Source organism: Toxotes jaculatrix, chromosome 7 (assembly GCF_017976425.1).
Source record: "Toxotes jaculatrix isolate fToxJac2 chromosome 7, fToxJac2.pri, whole genome shotgun sequence".
In the NCBI taxonomy this organism is placed as follows: Eukaryota; Metazoa; Chordata; class Actinopteri; family Toxotidae; genus Toxotes; species Toxotes jaculatrix.
Genome location: NC_054400.1, coordinates 19508874 through 19527897, shown reverse-complemented (window position 1 = coordinate 19527897; position 19024 = coordinate 19508874). Strand labels below are relative to the sequence as shown.

The following is a 19024-nucleotide window of genomic DNA, read 5'->3' as shown; positions in this document are numbered from 1 at the left end:
ATGTGATGGATGTGTCAATTCTCTCAAAGCAGATTCTTCTGTCTCTCTTTTCAAAGGCACTGGATACTGTTGCTGTGTACTGCTCGCTGTGTACAAGCTGAAATTGCCCCCTGTGCTCAACCGGATGAACCTGGATGCGGCCTGGTGCTCACTTACCATCTACACCAGAAAAGTGGTTTTTCACTCCAGTTTTTAAGAAAATTGACTTGAGTTTTGTGTCCAAACTGCAGTTTTTGCTTCAAAGAACATATAACAATTTGTCAGTTGGTATCTGTAAACCCATTTGTCTATCCCATCTATGATGCAACAGAGTTTTTGTACCAGCTGCACAATAACAATCAGTTTCAACATTTTCAAGATGGATTTCCTGATTTCAGCGCAGTAGGTTTTGTCTGCATATATTCTGCGTGCATCCTGTAGTTTTATTTTTCTTGATGCGTCGCCAACGTAATGGCTCATTTGCCAGAGGCATCATCATTCATATTATGTTTTGACAAGACAGGCTTAATGTGATCATTACTCTAATGGCTTTTATGAGAATGCCCTGATGTCCTTTTTCGGCTGTAGTGAACTTAAATAGGTGTGTGTTTCAGTCTACCTTTGCCGCACAGGACAGTGTCAGGCATCAGCATAGAACTGGAACAGATGCTTCCTGTGCTGAACAATATGACACCAGCTCCTCTAACACAGAACTGCACCAACTGCAGCCAGGTTTTAGTCCCAGAGCTCAACGTAGTCAAAGCTGTGGTTTTGGGCTTGGTACTAGGCGTCTTCATTGTGTTTGGAGTTGTGGGAAACATCCTGGTAATCCTCTCAGTAGTTTGTCATCGACATCTGCGGACAGTGACACATTATTTTATAGTTAATCTGGCAGTGGCAGATTTGCTGCTGAGCTCCACCGTTCTCCCCTTCTCTGCCATTTTTGAGATCCTGGATCGTTGGGTGTTTGGACGGGTCTTTTGCAATGTTTGGGCAGCTGTGGACGTGCTCTGCTGCACTGCCTCCATCATGAGCCTTTGTGGGATCTCTGTGGACCGCTACATAGGAGTCAGCTACCCTCTGCGTTACCCAGCTATTATGACAAAACGCAGGGCTCTGCTGGCAGTGATGCTGTTGTGGGTGCTGTCTATCATCATATCCATCGGACCTTTGTTTGGCTGGAAGGAACCAGCTCCGGAGGACGAGTCCATCTGCAAGATCACAGAGGAACCGGGCTACGCTATCTTCTCTGCTGTGGGCTCCTTCTACCTCCCTCTGGCCATCATACTGGCCATGTACTGTCGGGTTTATGTGGTAGCTCACAGAGAGAGCCAGGGCTTGAGGGAAGGCCACAAGACAGAGAAGTCAGATTCAGAGCGGGTGACACTCAGGATACATAGAGGCAACACAACTGTATCAGAGGACGAGGCCCTTCGCAGTCGCACACATTTCGCCCTGCGACTGCTCAAGTTCTCACGCGAGAAGAAAGCCGCCAAGACCTTGGGCATTGTGGTTGGCTGCTTCGTGCTGTGCTGGCTGCCTTTTTTCCTGGTGCTACCCATCGGTGAGTATCATCATGTTTGTCTTGTATGTCATTCCTGACTGAACCAGATGATGTCAACACAATTGTGAAAGACATCAGCTCATATGATAGAAACAGCATTATTTTAATCACCCCTCACTTACTTATTCACTTTCCTACTGAGAGTTTGAAGAAAACATGGATACCATTCATGTCTATATGGTAAATATGAGGCTAAGTTTAGCACCAAGACTGGAAAGAGGAAACAGAAAACCTGGCTGTGTCCAAAAAGTAACCGGCAACTCTAAAGCTTGCAAATTAACTCATTATAACTTGTTTGTTTAATCTTTACTAAAAACCAAAGAGTAAAAACAACAGGTTGTGGCTTCATGGGGGCTTATATGTTGGACTATTTCTTGGCTGGACAAAGTAACATCTTGAGTCCTTAGTGAGCTTTAGATATGTCACTACTCCTCTGAAGATGCACAGGACAGTTGATGACCTGCATTTTAATCTTTTAATCAGTAGCATTTCACAAATAAAAACCATCTTCATATATTTGATCACCTGCACTCACTCATGCCAGTCAGAAAAGCTATTTAACTTCTCCATTAATTCATTTTACAGATCCATTCATCGATTTATGCTGCTGCCAGGTTTTTAAGTGCCAGCCAATTTAATAGTTTGGTGATGTTAATTGAATTACTCCTCTGTGGGAGCGCACTGAAGTTACTATCATTCAGAGAAGCCTTGTGGCCTCTTGAACAGCGTAGTAAATGCTTTGACTCGGCCAGGTAGACGTTCTATAAATAGGCTCAATAAATCTTTCAGATCTGTGACAGCCTCTGGTGCTCCCCTGTCTGTAAACAAAAGCACAGAATTTCAGTCCAATATATATTTTAAACACAGACCCTTGAACCAAGTATGAAGCCAGTTCTCTGCTCCCCCCTCCTCTCCCTTGTGTCTGCGACTTACTTCATCGCAGTGCCAGTCCAGGAATGACAGATAAAGCCATCACACTGATGTCAGACCTAATGTGGTGTTGCCTTCATGTACACCCAGCTTGATGAAGACAAGCTTGAAGGGAAATCATACAGCTTGCCAACCATGCATAATAGTATATATGTTGATGTCAATATGGAGGGAATGTGAGAAGGAAATCCAGGCCAAGTAGACATGCAATATGGCAAAAAAACATCACAAATCCCTAAGGGTTTTTTTATTTATTCCATGCTCTCATGCTTGTAAATATAGCTGTTACCATTTGACTGAGTACTTTCCTGACTGGGAAATGAGGAAAAGCCTCAGCTTACCAATGCTCCCTTACTAATGCTGGCGTCAGGCTGCATACTGCTGCCGCATAAGTCTGTGGACAATGACAGATTTAGCAGTGAATCACTGTTTTGATGTGTAGCACTGGACATCTTGTATTTCTATTATTTTGTCCTCAGAGAAAAATTAACTGTGGGAATTTGATCATGTCAGAACATCTCAAAAAGGTGACTTGCCAGTGTTTATTTGTAGATTGTCCTCCTCTCTCCTTGACATTTCAGAAGTCCTTCCCAGGGTCTCTAAGGAAGTGTGAAGCAAGCCGTTGCTAATTTAAAGAGTAACTTCATGGGGTGTCCTTGTGCCATAAGATGCTAAGACACTGACCATGAACTGGAAGTGTTGTGTCTCTTCCTGCCATCTTTCTTACCTCACTATCTAATAAAGGCATAAAAAAATAAAATAAAATAAACTTAACAGTGATGCCATGGTGTACTGACACACCCTGGAGTACACTTGTACATCACAACACAAGGGTGAGAAATGAAAACACTGAAGATCAACAAAAACAAGATTTTCAGTCAACATTTTTAAATGAACAATGGGTCAAATGACTATGTGTAATGTGAACGGGGTCACATGTAGTGATAATAATCATCCAATCACCTATCAGATCACTTTTTTGGTTTTATGCGCTGAAACTTCACTGATCTGGTTCACTCTCTCAGTTCTCATTGATTTTGTTCCCAGCAGCAGACAAACTGTTTTCAGTAATAAAAAAACAGCACTAAACAGCATACAGTCAAAGTTAATTTAGCTAGTGAACATAGTGGAACATTCAGCAGCCAAAGAGCCAAATATTTTTACTCAGGAGCTGACGGAAACAAGGACAGAGCTAAAAGGAGAGTGAACACTGGACTTACATTCATCTGTTTGCCAGAAACATGATTCCAAATGCTAATGCTGCTCCATCTTTACAGGATGTGTCAATAGGAAAATGTTTTCCACAACATGTCAGAGTTGGGTTTCCAGCCTGTTCTGCTGCTCCCAGGTGACCAAAAACCAGAGCTGCTTTAAAATTAATTCACTTCTGGGATGTTTTAATATCTGTGGCACTGAAACTGTAATATTTCACACCCTAGGGTCATCTGTATTGGCACGATACTCGCTATTAATGTGGGCGATAAATGTTTCTCCCTGTCATTATCATGAATGCATCATTTTGTTGCTATGTGGTCAAAACTTTGCATCTCAGAGACTGTGAAGAACACCCTTCGTTGCAGACTGACCACAGTGAATTTTTCAGTTTATCCTACAGATTTTGAAGGGAGTTCATAAGCTAAGGGGAAACATAACTTTCCCAACACTGTGACTTATTTGAAGGTAACATTGCAGAAACCCACAGTTACACAGTTTCCACATGACAACAGGCACTAATGCTTCATTGATTCTGGACAACAATACATTTATCTAACAGCTGCAATACCTTTGTTTTTCCACTCAAACAAGTGAACCTATCAAGGGTATCAGCAATAATAGAACTGTTCTTTTTGGCACAGCTGGGGGATAAAATGTCTGAGCTGCACAGTCAGGCACAAAATAACTCTCTTCCTCTTCTTTCTATCCATCTCTATATCGCAATCTCATTTTTCAAAAGCCCACGTTTAAACGTCTGCAACAGCTCGCCCAATAAAGTATTTCACAAGACAGCTTCTCCCCTTCTACCTCTGAAGATAAATGACAGAGAGATAGATGTATTGCAGCCCCACAAGAAGTCAGCCATTTAATTATTTTAATGTTTCACTGGCAGCCACTGGATATGTGAAGAGTCACCCACATTTACAGTGACAAACAGACCTGCATGTAATGTCCCTGTTGAGTCATTTTCTCTTCTTCCTCATTAAGGATACCACTCGCACTCTCTGCTGTGAATGCTTCCTCTAATCAAAAGCAGCACAATTCACAATGACAGTTTTGATAAAATCCTTAACTTTGATGGCAAGCAGGGAGCTTTTTTTTTTAGTGTAAAGTGGGTAGAACATTTAAAAATAAATCATCTTAAGTGGATGTAAATTTGAGTAAATGATGTGTTTCTCTCAGTGGTTGCAGATCATGTGTTTATTTCATATAAACACAACATTTGATGGAACAGATGCTAAAACAAGTGGAGCTCTAAAAATGGAATCTAAATGATTTTAGTTAATCCAGCGGCATCGCTTGAGTAATGGTTTCATTGAGGGATCATCTTAACACTTTGGTTCAGGCTGAAAAATCAAAATAACTGTTGGATGGACCATCAGAAATTTTAGTATGTTTGTGGTCCCCAGAGGATGAATCCTGGTGACTTTGGTGATCCGCTAATTCTTCTTCTAGCATCTCCAGCAGGTCAAAGCTTGCCACTTATTCTTCTCAGTGAAATAGCTTGATGGGTTGACACAAAAATTTATTCAGACGTTCATGTTCTCCACAGGATGAAGCCCAATAACTAATAATGGGAGCCTTTTTTTTCATCATCAGCATACTGACGTTACTATTTAGCTTAAATCCCTGCTGTGCTCCACAGAGCTGCTAGCCTGACTATAAACTCTTACTTTCTGACATTTAAAACTCAATGTTTCAGACAAAGAATCAGTTTAGTTTGGATTATGTTGTTGATAACCGTTCTGTGTCTAATGTTCCTACAGGCTCGATGTTCCCTGCATACAGACCTTCTGACACAGTGTTCAAGATCACCTTCTGGCTCGGTTACTTTAACAGCTGCATCAACCCCATCATCTACCCATGCTCCAACCAAGAGTTTAAGAAAGCTTTCCAGAGTTTACTTGGAGTTCACTGTTTGAGGTTGACTCCCAAACCACACCGCCATCTGAGTGCAGGTCAGAGTCAAACACAGGGTCACAGCCAGCCCCTCACTCTGGGCCTGGACAGCAGGGGGGCTCCCTGTCGGCTCAGTCCCTCCTCCTCTATGGCCCTGTCCAGAACCCCTTCCTCCAGGGACAGCAGGGAGTGGAGAGTCTTTTCTGGAGGCCCCACAAATGGATCCGGGCCGGCCGAGACAAGCAGGACTAAAGTTGCCAAACTCTGCAGTAAAGGCTTCCACCAAACCTGCTGCTGCATCTTCAGTGGTGGGACACCCCCGCAGGAGTCAAACTGCGGCCAACCCCCTCCTGTCGGAAACCTTCCCACCATTAAAATCCACCAACTGTCCCTGTCGGAAAAAGGAGAGCCTGTATAACCATTGTAATCCTTCATCCATTAGTCATGACTCCCCTTTCAAGGTCACAGATGAGACTGTGTTTCCTTTTGCTCTGTTAATGTCACAAAGGATGAGCTGTGTTGGAATGGCTGCTTTGATATTCAAATGTGAAACCTCTCAACTATGACATCATCCTGTGATTTCTCCTGGATGTATGATTGTCAAAATCCTCCAAAGAAATATCACAAGCACTAAATGTTACACCTTTAAGAAGACGGCTTGTTAGTGTTCTAAAATACAAAACTTTACTTTGGGAGATTCATCAGAATATTACTGACATAATGTTGTCCTTTTTTGTCATAAAAATAAAGCAAATTTTGGGAAAGTGTAGAAATAAGACCCTGTGAGCTCTTCCCTGAGGTGGACCAAATGAAAAGATCCATTTAGTACAAAAGCTGTGAAATTATTTCCTCAAGAGGACCAACAAATTCCTAGATGTTTACATATTTTATATGACTGTTGAGCAATTCAAATGTATGAAAATGTAAAATAGGAAGGTTTTATATATTGCATGGTTTCACCAATTGTTCCAAAAATGCTGATCAGTGGTGCTCCTGTGATCTCCAAAGTTTGCCTAATGCTGTTCCTGTCGTCAAAATGTTGTTTGTGTACTGCTCTGTACACAGTGAAAACCAAGGGACCTTGCATACTTTCATGTCATATTACAATAAATTTGTATGACATATTCCTAACAAGGGATTTTTTTTGGACTGTTGTTGGTGTTTCATTCCTTTTTTTGGAGGGTTGGTTCACTAAATATATAGCCCCTCAGACTTTCTAGTTCGTCTGTCCACATTCCCACAATTTCATCTACTTCCGAGCGGTGCTGGAGGGATGTCTTAATAAACTTCTGTGGAATTTTAACTGACCTTGTGGTTGCTGACCTCAATCCTGACCGGCCCCAAAGCCTCTTAAAAAATCCACCAGATTTAGAGATGTCAAATTAAGTCATACAGTCTCAGACATTCTTCTCTCAGGCCGTACTCCTTGTGTGTCTGTATTTTTTTAGCCTCCATCCAAACACGAAGCACAGAGAGTCTCCTCATGTTGGCCCTCTTAAAATCTTCTGTGAGGCTGCTGTGTTCATCAGCGCAAAGGTGGAAAACTGAGTGTGTTTAGTGTGAGTTCAAGACTGCAAAGTGTCTCTCTGTTTACACAGAGGCATCAAAGGGCAAGAGGACAACCTCTGCCAGCAGTATTGATTTATTTTTCCCTTGGCTACACCCTCTGTAGTACCACGATGTACTCCCTTTGTGAGTCTGTGAGAGAAGAGATGCACTCAGCATCATTAAGCCAGTGTCCTCCTCTGTGCGTTAAGTTCGATGGTAGAAGTGAAGTCGACAGCTTTCCCACAGGGGAGGGACCCGGCAATGCACTGAGAGTGCTTGTCTGTGTCCGCGTTGTCATTGACTGGCATGGCCGTGAACCTGTAAATCACACCATCCTTGCACAAATGCCTTTAGGAGAGGAGATATCAGCAGCAGCAATAAACTACAGATTGTACAGATGACCTAATTCACCCGTGCCTCAATTGTCTGCCTCCATCGAGGGTGGTGGGATTATGAACAAAACCTCAGCCGGCAAATACCTTTGTGCTGTGCTTTATAAAGACATATCATCTTCCAAATGCAATAGCTGTAATGAATACCATAATTAGATCCGCAGCCTCGGAAGGGTCAGATATAGACTGGAGCAGAAAAAGAACATCCCTCCTGTGTTTCATCAGCATTTCCTGATTTTATCCAGCAACCTAATAGTGAAATTATCAATAAGTGTTTAATCTATGTTTTCTCGGTATTCTTTTGTTGTGCATTTGTTCTGGCAGTTGTTCAGATAGATGCAAATTACTGAACCCACAATGAGTGATTCACATACAGTTCTAAATTAATGTTCACAACGATCCTGTAGCGATGACGGATCAATTCTGGGAGGGATTGTGGTCTTATAATAGTGGTGTCTGTGTGCCAGCGGATTGAAAGAATAGCAAGCACTGCTGGTGACTCATGTTTGCACACTTCCCCAAGAGGGTTCAGCTTTGTAAAGTCTTCCTGATGCTTTTTTTCCCCCACCCCTCTCTTCTCTTTCTAAAGCTCTCATCAGTGGGTGAAGACAAGGACATTATAGGATTCCCCCCCTCCCCTCTGGTTTAATCAGTGAGCTCATCATATTAAGTCCTAATTGGACAACTGTCAAACAGCCAGGGGAGCTTCATTCCAAATAATCACAGAACTTTTGTTGATGTGCGCATTCACTGTGCTGTAGCCGTTCTCTTGCTCAGTTCATTTTACTGGAAGCATCCCCCATGGGTGAAGCGTCTAAGGAGGATGGAACAACGAATTGCTGCTCTGAGGCGGAGGCTGCGCGTCACGACTCTGTGTCTCCACCTAGTGTCTCACTGTCTTTCTGCCTTTAGTCCATCCACTGCTTGGACGTGGTGTGACTCAACAAAATAGCTGTACTTTATCCGACATGGCTCACTCAACAGTTCACTCATCTTTTCTGGGAAGGATTTTCATGTATATCTGTACATTCTTAAGAACGTTACTGGAAGGGATTGTGCAATTTAGTTCACTACGTTCACTACTTTCAGTTGGTAGCCTCGCCAACACAAGTAAACACAAGTAAAAGTCTTGCAAAACTTTGCTTACACAAGTGTTACTAGAGAGTGAACTCAGATTTTAGGTGACCACAGAGCAACTTTCCCAGTTTGGCAGAGAAATATGAAAACAGCCTGCTAGTGCCAAAGTCTACACACACATCACACTGATAGATCTGGTGGAGCTAACAAGTACCTTGTATCTGCTGGATTGTTTTCATCTATAACAATGCATCATATAGAGGAGCAGAAGTAGGATAAAATGGAAATGCATTAAGTGCAAGTACATCTGTAAAACTGCATGAGTCAGTACTTGAGAAAATGTACTTTGTTACTTCCCACTCTTGCTTTAAGAACATTGCGTAATACACCAGCTGAACATGTAAACATGTCAAACTTGTCTACAGACAATGATGCAATTCATTAAATACGTGCAATAAAATTACATACTTCCCATAATATCTACCAAATAACAGTTCTTTCCAGAAATACATTCTATGAATAAATAATATATGGTTAACTTCCTGTGTACACAAAAAAAAAAAAAAAGGTCAGTACCATAAGTTTAATTTTTTTATTATTTTAATTCACTGAAGTCAACACAGATAGGGTCAAATGCTGACGGGACCAATGATTTCCCCCAAAACCCTGGTAACCTACAAAACATACATGACCGAGAGAGAGTATCACACTTGCTGGGAAAAGGGCGACAACAGTGCTCAACATTACAACTCAACAACCATTACCAAGAAACTTCCCCAAAATGTAAATCACTTCACATTATAGCTTGGCATACAAAACCTACACTTGACAAGGCAATGAGGAAGAAATAACCCAGTGTTTTACAGTGCAGTCGTACAGTGCTGCGTTACTGACGACCTCCTTGCTGTGGATTGGTGAATACAGCTACTAACCTTGAGTGTGAATCCGGTGTCGATGATGTTGGGCAGATAGAGGGGTAAGAGAAGAAGAACTGGATATCTGGCAATTCATTCACAACACTAACACCGAGAACAGTGGACACATCATCAGCACACTGTGAGGGATTTCATACACATACTGAAGCATTTCTCGTCAGGTCTCAAAGATCATGGTTCCACTTCTTTAAAGAGCCTTCATAGATACAGTGTGCTATCAATATCTTATAGAATAGGCAAGCAAGTATCAACAAATATCCTAAAACATACAGACATATCCAATACAAATAAAAAGTTGCAAGCTCACATACAGTTTTTACCATTTGGATTGTTACAGGTGCAAAACAAATTCTGTCAAGACTGGGTAAATGGTGACTCCACCCTGGCTGCTGTTATTACAAAGCTTACACGACTGCTGTGTGGATGTGGACGTCTTCTGCACATATACAGCAATGGTCATATAGCACCAGGTGCAGAGAGGCTGTCGGCAAACCTCCCATCTAGCTTCTCCGTAGTGTCTGTCTGTATCCTGAACAATATACGCCTGTCTGATTTATTGGAAGCTTGTTGCCCTGACAACCTTTGAACAAACAGGAGGAAAAAACAAACTGATGAGATGGGGGGGGGGGGGGGGTTGTTTCTCAGACAAAATGTTATGTACCAGCCATTTCTCCCCGCCCCGCCCCAATATTCAGGGTGAGATTGAATGAGTGGCTTAACTCTAAAATACCCTTTCTTTTCCTTTCAGTGCAGTCAGCGCTTTCGAAAACGACTTAATAAAAACATCAATTTTAAAAAAAAAGAAAGAAGAAAGTGCAACTATAACACAAAAGGAAGACCAAAGTGAACTGTTCAGCTGCACACAGTACCTACACAAAAATTAAACACTGCAAAAAAAAGAAAAAAGTTTTCTGAGCTGCAGAAACAATATTCTACAGTCTAATCTTTCATGATTAGTGTTTTGAGCTTTTTGTACTAGAACAGCAATGTTACAGTGCAGCAGTGTTACAACATGGACAGTGGAGGATTTACTCTCAACTAAAGGTGGTTGTGTAACACATTCTAAAACTAACATCTGGGAAATAAACAGCGCAAGAAGAAAAATTGTAAACAACTGTAGTCCCTAAAATGCCCGCTCCAGAAACCGACCCTTTCTCAGGTCTAGTTTTCTGTCAACTTTCTGAGCCAAAAGAGCAACTAAGCAGCTCCAACATGTACAGCAAAAAAAAATTATACACAAATGTAAACAAATGTAAACAAATTACTTTCATCAGTAATTAAACTGGGCTTAAAAACAGCAAGAAAAGCTGCTTCAGTTCACTTGATCCTTCCTCGGTGACAGTGGAATATGGCAGGAAAGATGAAACAAAATGGAACAGTGCTTTCTTCTTTTTTTTTGCATGAGGTGACATAGTGATAGTGTGTGAATAAGAATGGATGGAGAGCTTTTTTTTTGGGTGGGGGCGGGGCAGGGGGAGGAGTCAGAGGTGACCAGATGTGATGTGACAGTGGTAAGAGTGGCCCCTGATCCCGTGTTGCCCTGCACGCCCCCGGCTCAGTTGCAAGAAGAGCTTAGCCGAGGCTGGTGATGTTGGCTTTTCCACCAGGGGGAGCCACGATGCGCTGAGTGGTGCGACGAGGAACATTGTCGTCAATTTGGGCACCTAAAAAAAAAAAACACAAAACATGAAGATACAACACGATGTAACTCAAATTCCTAATTGTGACACAGGACGACTGCCAGGAACGAAAACTGTGCCTCGACTCACCAGACAGGCTGAAGCCAGATTGGTGGAGGTTGCGCACTGGCTGGTGGGTAAACTGCTGTTGTTGCTGCTGCTGCTGCTGCTGCTTGGCAGGCGAAGTCTTCGCTGAGGAGACTGTGGACATTACCTTGGGAGTCACAGTCACCTCACACACCGGCCCATCATACTGGCCCCTGGGGACTCCTCGCAACTCTGTGAGCTAAACGTACAGATTCATCAGACCACAAACTCTGTGGTTCACCAGCTACTTATAGTGTAAGAACTTACTTCCCCTACAGCTGGATGAGTGCGTCTGCTCAGAGGTGCCACTACATGCAAATAGGACTCACCCTGCTGCGAGCCTTTATCCTCTTGTACACGTGGTCAGGGAAGGGTTTGCGGCTGATGTAGCGCCCGCAGCCCTCGGTGGTGTGAAGACTGCCGTCCTCCAACACGATCTTACCCTGGCTGATCACCACCAGAGGACCTCCACGCACTTCTGTGCCCTCAAAGATGTTATACTCCACAGACTGGGAGAGAAAGAGACTTGATAAGGAGACAACTAAAACACTGCTCAGAGTCAATGGAACTCATTGTATGTGCCTTACTACTACATTAGCATGAATCACGTGGTTTTATACCCCAACTATATTTTTTATATAATTGTGCTCTTCATAACAGAGATGACTTAGCACCTTAGTCTTAAGAAATAGTCTAACCATGTCTGGGACACATAAATGACTTAAGACACTGTGGGTAAGAGTCAAGACAGACAGAGTAACCATCTGACCAGGTTGTGGCTCTTAGCTGAGATGATCTTAGTGATATCTGGGTCCCACAGCACGAGGTCGGCATCAGACCCCACAGCGATGCGGCCCTTGCGGGGGTACAGGTTGAAGATCTTGGCTGCGTTTGTGCTGGTCACTGCCACGAACTGGTTCTCATCCATCTTGCCAGTCACCTTTTGGGACAGGACAGCACATCACATACTAACATCTAACCATACACAAAGGTTTACATCGGTCATTCGCTCTGGATGTACTTCGTGATAGTGAGTTTTTGAAGTGTGCGAAAAAAGCTCACCACACATTTGTCCCAGATTAGGGACATCCTCTCCTCAGTGCCGTTGGTGCCCTCTGGGATTAAGGTGAAGTTATCTTTGCCTACTGCGCGCTGAGAAGTCTGGAAAGTGCAGTGAGCACTACCAGTCACCTGCAAGTCCCCACTAGATAAAAACAAGAAAGCGAGAACACTAAGGATACGCTTAATTTGTGCAAGAAGTGCCATCTTTGACCAATTACTCATGACAAAACTGTTTGCTAGATTTAATATTCTATCGTTCTAGTAAGTGCATGTGAGTAAATGTCACCTCAGTGTCCTTCCTCCGTGAAGGACATTTCATGATGGATGTAGTCACAAAAACAGGTATAACAGCAAAAACAAAATGCTTCACAAAGCAGTAACACACACATTGTGTTCCTGCTATCTCTGCGTCCTGGCACAGAGCGCCTACCATGACAACAGGGAGCTGAGGTAGTCGGGGGTGGTGGGATCAGGGCTGAGAGGTGGAGAGGTGACATAGGCTGCTGCCTTGGCCCAGTTCTTGCTCCAGTAATGGGTACCGTCTGTGCCCAAGCTGGCAGATATGGGCTCTCCATAAACCACGGCACCTACGGGTGAAGCCAGGATGATGTAAGTGGAAAGTGTAAACAGTGTTTTGGCAAAGAAAAGGTTCAAAAGTTCTTTTCTTACCCTTTTTCCTGGCGAGAGCAATGACGTCAGCAGCGCTCTTGCTCATCACCTTGGTGATGTAGAGGGGACAGTTGGTCTGATTGGCTATGGTGACGGAGCGATTGACTGCCTCTGCCTCCACCTGCAGACACACAAAGTCAGTCTTTCTCCTTTTTTCTTTTAATCTTAAAAATACACTATCATTATATCTTTTGTCCTTTGTCTTCAGTTATTGAGAAACCAGTAATTTGTCTTACCTCCTCTGGGCGGCTAAGCACATGACCTTCAGGGCCAGTGATCCCCAGCTCTAGAATACGCCTCTGCTCCTAAAACATCCACGCACAGAAAAACCCCATTATAATCCACAACAGGAAAAACTGCTTACATTTAAGACTCCACCAGATTTATCAGTGGTTCTGTTACCTCTGCAATGATGTCTCCATTCTCAGCATGCACCTGCGCGATGGCTCCGAGATCTCTGATGACACTCAGCACCTCATAGATCTGCAAGAAAATAACACACTCATCAGCTCACAGGTCAGGCATCTCCACCAAGAGACAAGTAACAGCCTAGAAAACATATGCTCTGACAGACGACACAGCAGAGATCCCACTAACATCGACCAGAAGCGAAGCATACCTGAGAATCAGAAAGTTGGAAAACATCCTTATAAGCCAAATAGACCAGGAAAGAGTTGACACCTGAAGATAGAAAACTTATGAGAGAAAACAGCCAAAGGTGGAATAAAGAGAGCAAAAGAGGAAAAACCCAGAGCGAAGGAGAAAAGTAATACCAAAGGAATAAAAATTACAAAGCAGAAACACTGAGTTATTGTTTAGTTACTGTTTTTTTTTCACACAGTGAAAAGTGGTTGATTTGTTCCCTTGTGCAGAGAAACACTTTCTACTGAAACATTTCACTGTACCAGTAAAAATGGCAGGTCCTGACCACATACCGTGATCCTTCACTAGGGTCTCCATCTCCTCCTGAGTGCCTTTGTTCCACTCAGTGATGTCCACATGCAGAGAATAGTCACAGCAGGACTTGCTATCAGCCCACTCCCTCCACTGTTTGAAAGCAGCGACCAGGCTGACGCCAGGCTCTGGCACCACGTGATCAACTGTACAACACGAACAAACAGGTTGGATTTAATGTGCATAAGCAGACTGTTTAATTAAAATCATACACTTGGCTGCACGTACATCTGCAGAGTTATGATCCTTGCAACATGATTACTGCGCTTTTAAACTGGTTGAAAACGTGGAAACCTGTCTGATATAATACGTACCGATCATGGTCGTTCCCCCAGCCAGAGCCGCCCGGGTGCCCTGGTAGAAGTCATCTGCCGCCACCATGCCTCGATCAGGCATCTGGAAACGGGTGTGGACGTCAATACCCCCAGGCATCACCATTCGCCCATGAGCCTCTATGATCTTAACTCCCCCGGGAACAATGAGGTTGTCTCCGATTTGCCTGAAGGAGAAAAATAAATAAATAAAAATAAAAAAATTATTAAGGAAACATGATAAAACTAAAGCCATCTAGATTCCAAGAATTAAGGTAAATGGTGTGTATGGTCTTCTTGTTGATATGTGAAGTTAAGGTCAGCAAAAACTGAAATATCATGTAAATTTCATAGAAAACTTTTTCAGGGAGTATGTGGTATAGTAAGAGTAGAGTAAGTATGTGGAAGTAAATGAAGCCTAGAAAGTTGATGCAAACAATTCCTACATAGTGCCCTAACTTTTGTTGATGACTTACAAACTCTGTCTGTACAAAGGCTGTGTTGGAACAAACTGTTACTAAACCCTCTGATGCTTTATTAGGACGATACTGTACTGCAGGGAGTGGTTCTGTACATTACAAGACAAGTAACAAAGGAAGACAGACTGGTTGGTCAGAGGTTCATCCTACAGCAAGATAATGACCCAAAACATTAAGAGGAAAGAGCCAGACGGTGGCTTCACATGATGAAGACCAGAACAGTATCCAGAGTTAAGCCCCATGAAGCTGGTTTGCAATGAACTGGACAGAAGGTGAAAGCAAAGAAAAGTACAAGAGCCACACATTTGTGGGAACTTCTGCGACAGTGACAAAGACAATCTCCAATTGTTTATTTGTTCTGTGATTTAATTACAGAATCAAAGAGACATTAAATCACGTAAAATTAAATAACATCTGGAAAAATCGACTTTCGACCCATAGTGTATAATGAAATATTTTTCTGTCATTCATCTTATGGCCCTTATAGAATCCAGGAGCCAGCCTGAGTTACGACTGCAAAGACCTCAATCTTCAAATTGAACTTACTTGATGACTCCATCCTCCATGTAGATATCAGCCAAGAATGACTGATCATCGTTCACTATCTTTGCTCCTTTGATGAGGAGACGGTCACTCTGAAACAAGGAGACAGCGTTTCACATCAGCCATTAAGCACAAAATAATCGAGCCACCTGCTGAGCAGAGTAAAAGAGCAAGAGATCACCTGACCTCAAGTCAGCTCCATAATTAAACAGCAAATTTTTTACCGGTTTCACATTCAGAATAAAAAAGAACCTTCGGGTCAACTTTAGTGACTCATCAGCACACAGCAACTTTAACCCTGTGGAAATGATGATTAGGATTCTCCTGCATGATTTATTCACACACAGGAGACACGTCGTTTGAAGGGAGGGAGCAGTTCTTGATCAAAACCCTCAAGTAAGAGCACAAACTGTTGAGTGGCACAATTAGTTCCACCTGTGTGAGATGAAAGGAGAGCGTACTAGACTGGCCTACTTCTCCTACAGGCTTCCCAGGGTCTCTGAGGACAGAAGGGGGAGCTAATGAAGACAAAGTGGTTTACTGCAAACCTCACAGCAGGAAACACTCAGTTCCTAATGTCCTGGGTGGGTGGACAAGGACAGTGGGAATGCATTATGTATACCACTTGTGGCTGTATTGGCGTGATCTCCCATGTAACCTTATGTCCTCTCTGTACTCGCTAGTGCTCAGCGACAGGAACACTGAGGTCGTCATATACCTTAGATCAAAATGATTTCACTGTGCAAAACTTGCTGTAGCCCTTAACTCCCTAAATGAATGTATGAGAATGTAGAGGATATATGCACACGCATCTCGGTGTAAAAACGGACCCTCGTGACCCTGTAGTCTTCACTCATAAAACAACTGATTAGTAAAAACTGAATGTACTGTGCTCAGTAAAGGGCTGAGCGCAAAGCAGCATAGGCTATACTATTGACGGATGTAGGAACTATGGATTTACATACACAGAGAAGCACTCAGTTTATTAGGTACACTTAGATAAAACTAGTGCAGAAAAATATAGGGCTGCAACTAACGTTTATTTTCATTATCAATTATGCTGCCCTTTCAATGAACTGATTTATCATTTGGTATATAAAACATTAAAAAAACTGACAAAAAATGCCCTTCACAGCTTTACAGAGTCAAACGTGATGTCTTCAAAAGACTCGTTTTGTTTGATGAAAAGCCCAATATTTCATTTACAAAGATATAGGACAAAGAAAAGCAGGAAATCCTGTCATTTGAGAAGCTGGAATCAGAGACTATTTGAAAAATGACTGAAACAATTAATTGATTATCAGAATAGATGCTTTTTCTGTAGACTGACTAATCTATTAAATGACTAATCGTTTCAGCTCTAATCTAGTTAAAGAGTCCGGCAATAAATCCTACTCCCATGAAGGTTATAGTGTCCAGTTTTTGTAGAAACAATTTCAGAGGGATGCTGATTCAACATTATGGTTCATTTACAGGATGTAGTTTGTGGTGCTTTTGAGCTGCACTGCATTTTCCACACAGGTGTTTCTGTGATTTAGCCTATGTCGTTACTATAACCAGGATGGACAAAATAACAGGAACACCTGACCATGCCTGTAATCATGACTATTAGAATATGTTACTTTTACAGCATCATCATTACTGCATCAACACCAGACTGCAACTAAGGATTATTTTCACCATCAGTTACTGCATGTTTTTTCTTTTACTATTTTGGTTAAATGGTTGATAAAAGATCAAAATAAGACACAAAGAGAAGTGTGATCAAAACAATTCATTTTTATCAGAATCATTATGTTTTTGTCAGTCTTGTCATTAAATTGACTGTGTCTCAATATGGTGGCACAAGATTTGGCTAGAACAATTCAATACAATAAAAAAGGACGACTGTGACACTACGATGAAAACTTTCACAGCACTGCTATCATTCCTGCTTTGTTATTCAGGGACAAAGCCTCATCTTGGTGCTTTGCTAAAAGCTGTGCAGACTGACACTATCTGCTTCATTCCAAACTGGTAAGTGCTGTCTGGCTGTGTGTGTCTGAAGGCCTGAGGGCCCGCTGCAGACTTACTGCTGTCTGCATGTTGTGTCTGGACTGTCAGGGCTGTATGTTTATAACCCTGACTTGACCCTGTGAGAGACTTGCCAACTACCTGCATAACTGTCTGTGGAAAACAGACAGTTATGCAGGTCTCTCACAAGACAGTTTGTTGCTATAAAATGATCAGACTTAAAGCTGTTGTTGTCTATATGCTCCAGCACTCTGTCTATAACAACTGCATGATGAAAGCTTAGGGAAAAAAAGGTTTGGATGGGTGCCGTCCAATGACCTACTTTACAAAAGAGGTTTTACTTCTTTAAACTATCACGACATCCCTACCGTAGGCTCTTAATACGGTGCTTTCTGGTTTAAAAGCTGCACCACCAAACAAAACAGACATTATATCTGCAAATCCCCATTTACAGCAGTATTTCACAGAATCAGGGGTTAAGTAGCCCCAAGCTTGTCCTATAGCTGCAGCACTGGAAGAGTTTGGAGAATAAAAAAACAGGGTCCACTGAAGTGGGCAGACTAAGTACATATCAGAGGATGGGGATGAAAGATGAGAAGATGACAGTGAGGGAATCTGTGTCCCAAACATGTTAATTACACCCTACAGGCTGAGGATGCTGAGGAGGAGAGCTAACGTTACAGCTAATACCGACAGCTAAAGGAGCAAAGAGCTGCTTCATCCCAACTCTGAGTGCTCATTATAAAGAAAACTACTACCTAAACTCCAAATGAAGAACTGTCAAAGAGCTTACTGCAAACCCACTCTGTGGCTCTCATTGTTCATCCCAGGCTGTCAGTCTGTGCAGCTGAAGCAGGGGTGCTGCTGCTGACATTGTCAGTGTAAACGAATGGAAACGACAGCTAAGCGTTGGCTAGCTTGAGGCACGCCGCACCTTAAAACAATGCCACCACTGATGGATAAATATCAGATTTCTTTCCAAGCGATTAAACAATACTCACTGTAATTCTTGGGATGTTCTTCTTTCCTTGGTAACCCGACATTTTGAGGATCCCTCTGACACAGCTGTCCCCTGCCTCTTGGCTAACGCTAGCTAGCTCGACTGGAAAACCTCAGCTGCCAAAGGAAAGGATGAATGGATGCTCTGCTTGTTGGCCAGTCGACGCCCTGGGCGATTCCTGCCGATAGCAAGTGAAGCTTGCACAGTGCAGCCTAATAAATAATTTGAAACGGGTAGTTATATCGCTGCCTAACAGTCCTATCCTTGGATTTACTGCAAGAATAGGTCCCTGTAGACCAGACAGGCACCAAGGAGACAAGGGCCACGAAGAGGTACCGCGCATGCGCACTGCCCCGCCCTGCACAGCTCCAGCTCCATGTTTCTTTGATGAGTTAGCATCAGTTTTGGGGGAAACAGGTGAGGCATCACCTGTTTCATTGACTGTGTCAGATCAGCACGGGGCAGGGATGTCCACAAAAAAAACTTATTAAGTACTAACACAAATAAGTAGCATAAGCATTTTGGACTGATTGTGTTATGCTAACATAGCTAGGTTATCGGGGGAATTAAAAGAAGAAGAGTTTAAACCATCCTTAAATCTGAATGGAAGGACATGAATGTAGAAGAGGATATAGAAGTGGTGACACCTGAATTGGTCAGGCAGGAGAAAAAGCAAGGTCAAATGGCC

General features: G+C 42.7%; 2 protein-coding genes across 2 annotated transcripts; one reads left to right on the top strand and one right to left on the bottom strand.

Moving 5' to 3' along the window:
- Window positions 1–572: 572 nt before the first annotated feature.
- On the top strand, window positions 573–6654 carry adra1aa (adrenoceptor alpha 1Aa). Its single transcript, XM_041042569.1, has 2 exons — window positions 573–1543; window positions 5455–6654. The coding sequence occupies exons 1-2, from the start codon at window positions 646–648 to the stop codon at window positions 6003–6005; spliced, it is 1449 nt and encodes a 482-aa protein (XP_040898503.1). The 5' UTR covers window positions 573–645; the 3' UTR covers window positions 6006–6654.
- Window positions 6655–9212: 2558 nt separating this feature from the next.
- On the bottom strand, window positions 9213–18554 carry dpysl2a (dihydropyrimidinase like 2a). Its single transcript, XM_041042937.1, has 14 exons — window positions 18338–18554; window positions 15327–15415; window positions 14305–14489; window positions 13972–14136; window positions 13656–13717; window positions 13439–13519; window positions 13273–13341; window positions 13037–13157; window positions 12798–12954; window positions 12368–12509; window positions 12075–12245; window positions 11635–11814; window positions 11309–11504; window positions 9213–11203 (listed from the first exon to the last, which is right to left on the bottom strand). Exons 1-14 carry the CDS (start codon window positions 18377–18379, stop codon window positions 11112–11114), a joined length of 1752 nt encoding a protein of 583 aa, XP_040898871.1. The 5' UTR covers window positions 18380–18554; the 3' UTR covers window positions 9213–11111.
- Window positions 18555–19024: the final 470 nt, after the last annotated feature.

What these genes read in the sequence shown, in the direction of transcription:
- dpysl2a (XM_041042937.1), bottom strand. Translation starts at nt 18,379, where the DNA reads ATGTCGGGTTACCAAGGAAAGAAGAACATCCCAAGAATTACA. An exon ending in ATGGAGGATGGAGTCATCAA is followed by an intron (nt 14,490 to 15,326) that starts GTAAGTTCAATT and finishes TTTCTCCTTCAG; the next exon opens with GCAAATCGGAGACAACCTCA. An exon ending in TAATCTGGGACAAATGTGTG is followed by an intron (nt 12,246 to 12,367) that starts GTGAGCTTTTTT and finishes CTGTCCCAAAAG; the next exon opens with GTGACTGGCAAGATGGATGA.
- adra1aa (XM_041042569.1), top strand. Translation starts at nt 646, where the DNA reads ATGCTTCCTGTGCTGAACAATATGACACCAGCTCCTCTAACACAGAAC. An exon ending in TTTCCTGGTGCTACCCATCG is followed by an intron (nt 1,544 to 5,454) that starts GTGAGTATCATC and finishes ATGTTCCTACAG; the next exon opens with GCTCGATGTTCCCTGCATAC.